The sequence below is a fragment of the Pteropus medius genome, unplaced genomic scaffold (assembly GCF_902729225.1).
Source record: "Pteropus medius unplaced genomic scaffold, Ma_sr-lr_union100, whole genome shotgun sequence".
Lineage (NCBI taxonomy): Eukaryota > Metazoa > Chordata > Mammalia > Chiroptera > Pteropodidae > Pteropus > Pteropus medius.
In genome coordinates this window covers 6,200,834-6,209,695 of record NW_024356249.1, presented here as the reverse complement: position 1 = coordinate 6,209,695, position 8,862 = coordinate 6,200,834, and the positions used below count along the sequence as shown (strand labels likewise).

The 8,862-nt window shown below is 40.0% G+C and overlaps 1 protein-coding gene across 1 annotated transcript in view; it reads left to right on the top strand.

Annotated features, from left to right (window-relative positions):
- Positions 1-8,862, top strand: part of LRGUK (leucine rich repeats and guanylate kinase domain containing) — a 104,301-nt gene that overhangs the window by 30,528 nt on the left and 64,911 nt on the right. Inside the window, exons 8-9 of the mRNA XM_039860919.1 lie at positions 5,985-6,065; positions 7,665-7,751. Of these exons, the coding sequence (XP_039716853.1) occupies positions 5,985-6,065; positions 7,665-7,751 (168 nt within the window). The remainder of the gene's footprint in view (positions 1-5,984; positions 6,066-7,664; positions 7,752-8,862) is intronic.

Below are 8,862 nucleotides of genomic sequence, written 5' to 3'. Positions count from 1 at the left end.
GGGTTGGGGAAGAGGACGACTTTTGAGTCTTGAAACTGAGTCTTGAAACTTTCCTATGTGTCAGTTATGGAAGAACTTTGTCTGGTTATCTATTGTCGCATAGCAAGCCACCCCAAGTGCAGTGGCGTAGAGAAATTTTATTAGCTAGCAGTTCCGCAATCTGAACTGGATTCAACTGGGTGATTATTCCGCTGGTCTTGCCTCATTCAGCGGACAGATTGGCTGGGGGCCAGGCTCAGCTGGGATGCTGGAATGGCTGAGTTTTTCCTCTCTTTTTAGTCTCAGAGCCCCTCTCCACGTGATCTCTCCTTCTGCATGTGATCTCTCCACAAATGATCTCCAATAGAGTAGTAGAGTTCTCACATTTCAGCTCATGGCTCCAAGACTCAAGAGGAAAAGCTGCCATGCCTTCGTAATTCTTAGACTTGGAACTGGCACACTTCTGCCGTATTCTTTTGATTGAAGCAAGTCATAGGTCCAACCTAGATTCATGAGGAGAGAACTGCACTAGAGCATGTGTCAGGCTCCCATAGCCCTCATATGAAATGTTTCTGAAACTGACAATATTCAAATGGTTTACCGCGATGCTGGCAAAAGAACTGCATTAAATTTGATTTCTAAAGATAAACCTTAGGTTTTAGGTTATGCAATGTGAAAAGCTTATCCTACCTAGCTTTTGTCTGTCCTACTGATTTGAACATTTATGTTGCTTTAAGTTAAGTGAAAACATGTATATGTGTTCAGGAAAGTGAATGATGAAAATGGAGTGGGAGATGGCGGACAAGAATGGCTAACTGATTTTAAGAGATTCGGGGCAGTCTCCAGAACGAAAACTTGTCATTACACTTTTTCCTACTAGAGGCCTTTAAGACACTGAGAGTATTTTATCAATTTTAGAGCCATAACCAGATTGAGAAGATCACAGGTTTGGACCAACTACAAGCCCTGCAGATCCTGGATCTGTCCCACAATCAGATCATTAGCTTCCAAGGCTTAGAGAACCATGACTTCTTGGAAGCGATCAATCTGGAGGATAATAAGGTAATGTCATACTTTATACATCTGGGTCTCAGTGTCTACATTAAAAGGATATATTAGGACCCATTAGGGGCTTCTCAAGGGCTGTTGCATTAAATGCCGGCTTAGAAATGTCATTCTTCTAGAGCAATAGGTGAAGAAGGGCTGTTCTTTTTTTTAATAAATACTTACAGTTTTTAATTTTGGAAAATTCGAAGGATCCTAATTACACTGTTGTAAAGATTTGAGCTGCAACAAAGTGCACATGACTTTCTGAAGTAAATGCGTTCCTGTGAAATTTTGTGTAGAAAGATAGCATTAGGAATGTCCGAAATGTCACAGCAGGGAAACGTAGACATGAGGATAACCTCAGGCCGGCTGCCCATGCCCACCTTTTAAAGAGAAGAGATACAAGAAGTGAATTCTGATGTCCCACTGGGAACAATAGTGTGTGTTTCTAGTCCGTATGAGTTGGGATTGGACTTTTTCAAATTTCTGTATCTGGCTCCATGCACATTACTTTACAGATCATGTAAATTGGCTTTCACTCTTAATTGCCCTTTATGTTTTAATAAAACATTTGTACTCCTAATCGTGGTGTTTTAAGTTGGTACCCAGAGCCGACTTCTTATGCAATAAGATCTACTTTGCAATTTTATTCCTATTGAGTACTTTATCACAGTTTTGGAAAGGATTTCATAAGGACATCAATTGTTATTTCTTCTTGAAAATCAAATGTTCTGCTGACCCTGAAGGAGACATTGTTCTTAATGGGGGTGGAATGTGACACTGTGCAGACTTTTCCATGTTCAGTGACAGTGCTGATCAGCTGTGTCTGATGACTCTTGCTCCAGTGAACTTCCATCATCTGTCAGGTTTCGAAAAATCAAGAAAAGGCAGTCGTTAGATCTGGAGAGAAGTGGACATTTAATCACAGACAGAACTGTTCATCCTCATTCTCATTTGATTTGTATGTTAAATGGTCTTGTCAACTTTAAAGTTAAGTCTAATGGATGACTTTTGTTCACTGTGCTGTCTGTCTTTTGGAGTCAGCGTAATCTCTCTCTCATGGTTTTAGTGTCTTTTTCATGAAATCACCATTAACATGATTCTCACGTGTATACAAGAAGCGTTGGAAAAGTAAAATGCACTCATTAAATCCTAACTCAGTGCATCTCCGGATTCAGGAAAAGCAGTAATGGTAATACTAATACTAACAATCGTGATATTCATTTAATACTTATGCACAAGCCTCTGTACTAAGCACTTTACATATATCTCATTTAATCCTCATTATAACCCTATTATCACTGTTTACAAATGAGAAAACTGGGGCATAGAGAAGTTAAGTAACTGGCCCAAAGTTGGTTATTGAGCAGATAGCAGAGCCAGGGTTCAGAATGGTTTGCCTCCAGAGTCAGTGTTCTTAACCCCAGAGGATAATACAGTAAATGAAACGCCAGTGGCCCTCTCAGCAGAAAAATGTATGATGTAATGCTGTAGAAGAGTGCTTTCTGATAAAAATACAGTGCAAACCATAAACGGGAGCCACATATGCAATTTTAAATTTTCTAGTAGCCACAATAAAAAGGTAAAACAGGTGAAATTAATTTTAGCAATGTTTTATTTAGCCCAGTACATCCAAAATATTATCATGTCAATGTGTAATCTACATTTAAAAAATTATTGATGAGATATTTTATATTCTGTTGCTTCGTACTAAGTTTTTGACATCTGGTGTGTATCTTATACTTACTATACATTTCGTTTCATCTTGGCCATATTCCAAGTGCTAAGTAACCACATGTGGCTAGTAAATACCGTATTGAACAGTGTTGGTCTAGAATGACTTAACGAATAATATATTGTTTTCTTCCATTTCAAAAGACTTTTCAAATTACATTTAAAAGTTTAAATGTAATTTGAAAAGTTTAAGGAAAAAAGGGATATCATTAAGTAAAGAAAGGAGTTGATAATTTTCAAATGTTAAAGAGACTCCATTAAAAAAAAAAGAAAAAGTGGCCACATGTCCCAAAGCGGGGGAGCCTTTGACAACGATCGGGTTTGTAACAATAACACAATTCCCTGGATCCCACTGGGCAGGTTGGGGAGCAACCAGCGGTCCTTTGAAATATTCTTTGAGCTACCCGAAGATTTCCTCAGAGATTTCTCCAGTGCTACTGAGAATGCTGTGTGTCAGGGATGGAAAATTTATCATGTACAAGAAACATAACATAGCTGTTGCTTAACGTGATGTTAGGAACGTTTTATCGGTAGCACTTTCATCAGTATTATTTATTTGGTTTTTGCTGTTGAAACGTAGCCATATCTTCAGGTGATCACTTGAATATCTCTTTTAAGTTCCTTTGCAAATGTTTACTGTCAGCTGAGGATTTGGGGGCCTTTGTCACTCTCTACAGTTAGTCCCTGTTCGATGTCATTTCTGTCATTTAAAACTCATCCCAAAAACGTCAACTCTATTATAACCTCATTCCTGTCTCCTAGAAGCAGGATTGGTCTGGAAGTTACTTAGGGAATGCCATTCTACTTTTTTGGGACTTAGTGTCATTACTTCACAAATATGTCTGTCTGTCTGTCTGTCTGTCTGTCTATGTAAAGGAAAAGCTTTAAAAGGCCCCTTTAGGTCTGGATGGTGAGGCTTGGAGAACATGGCCTAGAAAGAAATGGCAAGCAAAAAGGAGTCAGCTAGACTGCCCTCTCTACAAAGACAAAGCTGACAGGTTCCTCTGGAGGTTGGGGAGTAGCCAGCAGGGAGGGGTAGGGAAGGTTCTAGAAGACGAGCAGACTGGAATCTGGAGATCGGCTGTGCTGCTATTACATTCTTAGCAGCAGACTGCTGAAGTTCCTTTAAGAATATAACCTTTCCGGAAATATTTCACTTTCGGTCACTAGGGCTCTGTGTCCCTGCCTCTTCTGTAATCATCTGTGACACAGACAGCCTTGGCTCTTGGCATTTGAAGAGAGAAGACGAGAGGGTGGGTATGCTGTGGAGCAAGGTCTGCGGGAGAGGGCGAGCACATGTACCCTTCGGCAGACGCGGGAGCTTGAAGCCCAGCGACTCCATACCTGCTCCCCTCTGCCCTGCTCCGCCCGCCTCCTCCCCGCTCTGCCCTCATTGGCCTCATCCTACTTGTGGAAGGACTGGGAGGGCAGCTGCTCCATCTCATTTGGCTCTCAAAAGGCTAGTGATCCCAGCTGACAAATCAGTGGTCATATAATTCTGTGGAGTCCACGATCATTCTGTTCATGGTGTTTGTAACGTTTCGAGATCTTTCCTTGTCAATCACCACCTTCTATATTGGGTGCATGGCGTTCCTGTTATGGGACTGTAGAAGATGTCACCACCTTCTATATTGGGTGCATGGTGTTCCTGTTATGGGACTGTACCATAACTCATTTAATCACACAATGATGGAGTTTTTAGAAATTTATAATATTTTTAATGTTTACTAAAAACCTTTGAGCATTCTTGTATCTAATTTTTGCCTGTCTGACGATCTCTTCAGTCTAAGCCTCCTGAAGTGGGGTAGTTGGTCTATAGCTTATGCACATATAACACATCCGATTGCCCTTTAGAAAGAGTGTGCTGATTTCCACGCTCACCAGCCACGTCTGTGAGTGCACATGGCCAGGACTTGCTGGTGACACGCGTCAACTGCAGGCATACAGCTCCTCCCAACATCTGTGTTAGGTCCCAGCGCAAGAGCTGATTGCTAGAGGGAAATCAGTCCACAGTTTGAACGTCCTGACTGAGTAGCGTGAACCACGTTTACTTTTCCACCTTCCTGAATACCGCAACATAAAAAGAAATTGCTCCTTTTGTAGGTGATCACAGCGGCAGTCAAATGGGCAGCCTGGTCATCTTATGGAAAAAGCTGTGTTTAATAGCATAGCGTTTCCATAAGTAGATTCACGTGCGCAGGTTGTATATTGTAACTTAGAATTTACCTTTCATATTATATCTTTGAAAATGACATCCTTTGAACATGGTGCATGCGTTCTTGCCCCGATTCAGCTTTGGGAATAGTTTCCATTTCAGCCGCGTTTTGTGGTTTGTTAACTCAGAAATTCTCAGTGACTCTGCTGTCGGAATGCTTTCACAGAGCATGCAGAAATGACTTGGGGAGAAATACAAATGAAACGTGATTATTAATTTTTTTGTAGAAGTTCAATATTTCTATTTGAAATAAAATTATAATTATGCTATTACAGGAAATTTGAGTAAAAGTGTTTGTCTTTAGTGGAAAATTCAGGCACGTGGCAACCTAAGCTCTATCCTTGCTTAGATGAAGGAACCTTTTTTTCTCTTACTTTTAAAAGTTGTGAAACAACCTACATAGAAGAGAGTATAAAACATCAATGTACAGTTTAGCAGAATTTTTAAGGTGAGCACCCTCGTCGAGAAATATGTCATACAAACAGTCTTCTGTTTTTCTTTCCTTAAAATAATTATTGAAAAAAAATGATAGAGCTACACGTGTACATGTAGTAAGAAAGCTTCACCAGTCACAAATAACCAGACCAGCAGAAGCAGTGCTGGGGAGGGCGACTGGGGAACTGGGGGGCTAGGAAGGGTGGCGGGGAGCGGCGTGTGGAGAACCAGCAAGCCCTTGCATGTATTTTTTGTACCGTTTTATCTGACTCTACATACTATTTTATTTCTGCCTTAAAATAAACGTGGCCAAGGTAAGGAACACCTCTCTGTTCTCTAGCCAGAGAGGAGAAAAAAATGTGGCTGCGTGTGTTCACATGTATGAAGGGGCATGCAATAAATCTCTTGTTCTGTGTAGCTTTGTGGAATTCTCATTGAAAAGCTGGATAGTCAACAGAGCAATTTTTAAAATAAGCTGAATTTAAAGGATCCAAAGTAGCTCCTTGTATATTATGCTTTCTATTATCTTTGTGCGTTCAGTCTGTGATAAAATTTTGTTTCTTTGATTAAACAGATTGCTGAGCTGGGTGAAATTGAATACATTGAAAATCTACCTCTCCTTCGAGTGCTCAATCTTCTAAGAAATCCAATTCAGGTAAGAGTTCATCTGCATCAGCAGAGAACTCCAGTTCAGGTAAGAGACCATTTATATCGTGGTGCGGGGGATGAGGGCTTTCTTGGGACTCTTTCTTCAAGAAGTCCTTCTGATAAAGACTATCAGGAATGTGAGTACAGTGTTTATCTTCATTCTCTATCTCTTAGGAAACAATTAGAAGGGTTAAGCAAGGTGTAGCACCCTGTGCGCCACTGCCAGTCAAAGTAAAGCCTGACATGATCTATTCTGTGCCTTTGTTGGCTACTGATCCCAGATTGTAGTAGAGATTACAGGAGGGGGTTATTGAGACTGTGGAGCAAGGTCCTTTCACCAGAGAATGAGCGATGCTGGAGGTTCCTATTTTATAACAGGGGAGAGAAAATCTAAGATTAGATACCTAAAGTACTTTGCCTGGGTATAGCTGTGAAATCAGTGGTGTTGGAAAATGATTATAGAAAAAAAAAGATATTTCCCGTGGATTCTTTACCTCTGGGATTCAAAGACCCGAGACTGTTTTTCAGGCTCTCTCTTCGTTTCCACTGATAGCCCCTCTGTCCTGGCCTCTGTCCTTCCCTCTCTGTTCATTTGTCCTTCATTCCACTTTTCCACCTTCACCCTTCACTTACCTTTCTAGAGACTCTTGAATTTGTCTGTATCTCCGAGTACCTTTCTTTTTGTGTGTAGCTTGATGAACATGTCCAGACAAGCAAAAAAAAAAGAAATAAAAAATGAAAAATAAGATTTAAAAATAAAAACACAGTCCTCAGTATGGGAATAGTGGCAGGTAATTTAAAAGCATCTCTGAGAAAGAAAGCAGCGGGGCTTAAAGTAGTCATCACCCACCAATGTTTCCGGTCCACGTAGTGTTTGCGCATGTGCATCAATAAACAGCACAAACCCCTCTCCACACCTAACTCATTTATATGCACAAACTCCCTCCAATTTACATATTGAAGTGCAAAAGAGATACCTTTGTATATTCATTTCATGTATGGTCTCACCTATAAAAAAAAAAATGTATCATCCACTTATATCTTTCTCTTCAAAGAGATGTAACTTAATACAAAAAGCTTTATAGTTCTAAAAGGCAGATAATCCAAACACAGAAGATGAGAGGGAGTAATAAGAAATTTGTTCCATAAATGAATATCATTTTGGTATTGTAAAACATATTCATAATAAATGATACAAATTAATGCAAAACAACACAAAGGAATAATAAGTCATGATAAAGTAATAATAAATAATGTTTCATTATTTGCTATATGAAACTTTGGGATTAGAAGGTAGGGTTTGAGTCACTGGCCATGGAAGCTTAGATGACATGCTTCATCTTACCGAGGCTTAGTTGTTTTCCTCTTTAGACGTGAAGATAATCTTACCTGTCCTGTGTGTCTCACAGGGAGATCAACAAGATCACACATTTGAAGAGCTTTATAGGTTACAAGGCCGGTAAACGTGGAAACATAGAAAGCTGTAGGGGGTGTGAATGATGGGGTAGGTGGTAGGTGAGAGACCTGTGCTCGTGAAAGTAGCATGCTGGTGCTTATTAATTTGGGGAAAGGAAGGGAATGAATAATCTCTCAATATTTTAAACAGGAAAAATCTGAATATTGGTTGTTCGTAATTTTTATGCTACTACGACTAACAGAATTAGATCAGAAGAAGATTAAAGTGGAAGAAAAGGTATGTAATCATATGACATCATGCGTTTGTAAGTTAATAAGCTGAAAAGCTTATGCTGCCTGCTGCAGGACCAATATCGTCAATAAAGGGCACACACGTATTTATTTAGGGAGTGTTTCCTTGTCCATCTAGGATCCATTTAACCCTCTGCAAAGCTGAGCATCAGTGCAAACGCAGCGAAAGCCCTGCGTTGGCACAGTGGGGAGACCGGCAGAGCAGCAGCCTTCCGCTCACACGGGCCACAGCGTCATGGCGGGGTGCTAATTTAGATAACTATAATATTTGGAGGGTGTGTATTCTATCTGTGTTACTCTAAAAATTTGCTTAATAATGAAATGCCTTATAAGGTCATTTTACCATATACTCAAAGGTATTCAGATGAATCAGTACACCGATCTTTTAAATCCTTGATTCTGCTCTTTAAGATCACGATTCATCTAGACACACAGTTCCCGAGTAACCAGACCTTGAATGCCAGCACCTGCCTCCCCTCCACCGTACCTGTGCTAGCTGCTTTGTCTTGCTTTAGTGACTGGCGACAGCTGAAATCTCCACTAATGAGGGATTTCTTAAACTGGGTGCAAATTTGAGGTGGGAATGAAAACAGGTCTAAATCTGTTTTCCATCTCATAAATGCCTTTCTGAAATCTTGGTTAAAAATAGGTACAGATGCGAGTCTGCTGTTATTCTCACACTCAGAGGCACTTATTAGATTTCTCTTTCCCTTTAACATTTTGCAAAGGAGTAAAATTTAAAACTGTGTATTAAGGTGTAGTAGATAAGGATAATGTATTTAGAGGGATGACAAAGACAAGGGGATAAACTATTGTACATTATGAAGAAAAGGCCCGTCCCTTTGGAAAGAGAAAGTATGCTAAAAGAAGTTTTGGTAGAATTTGAGATAATCAGAATAGTTCCTGGTGAGATAGCATGCGAAGAAAATTCTGCAGTATCAACGACCTAGAATCCTTCTTATACTAAAAGTCGATATGTTTACTCTATTAAAAGTCGCCTTGGACTTTAGAGGTTTTGTTTTTGTTTTTTGCTTTTTGCTTTTTCCCTCCCAAACCAGAAAGTATAGAGAAGTAGAGGACCAAGGGACCTCAGCTCA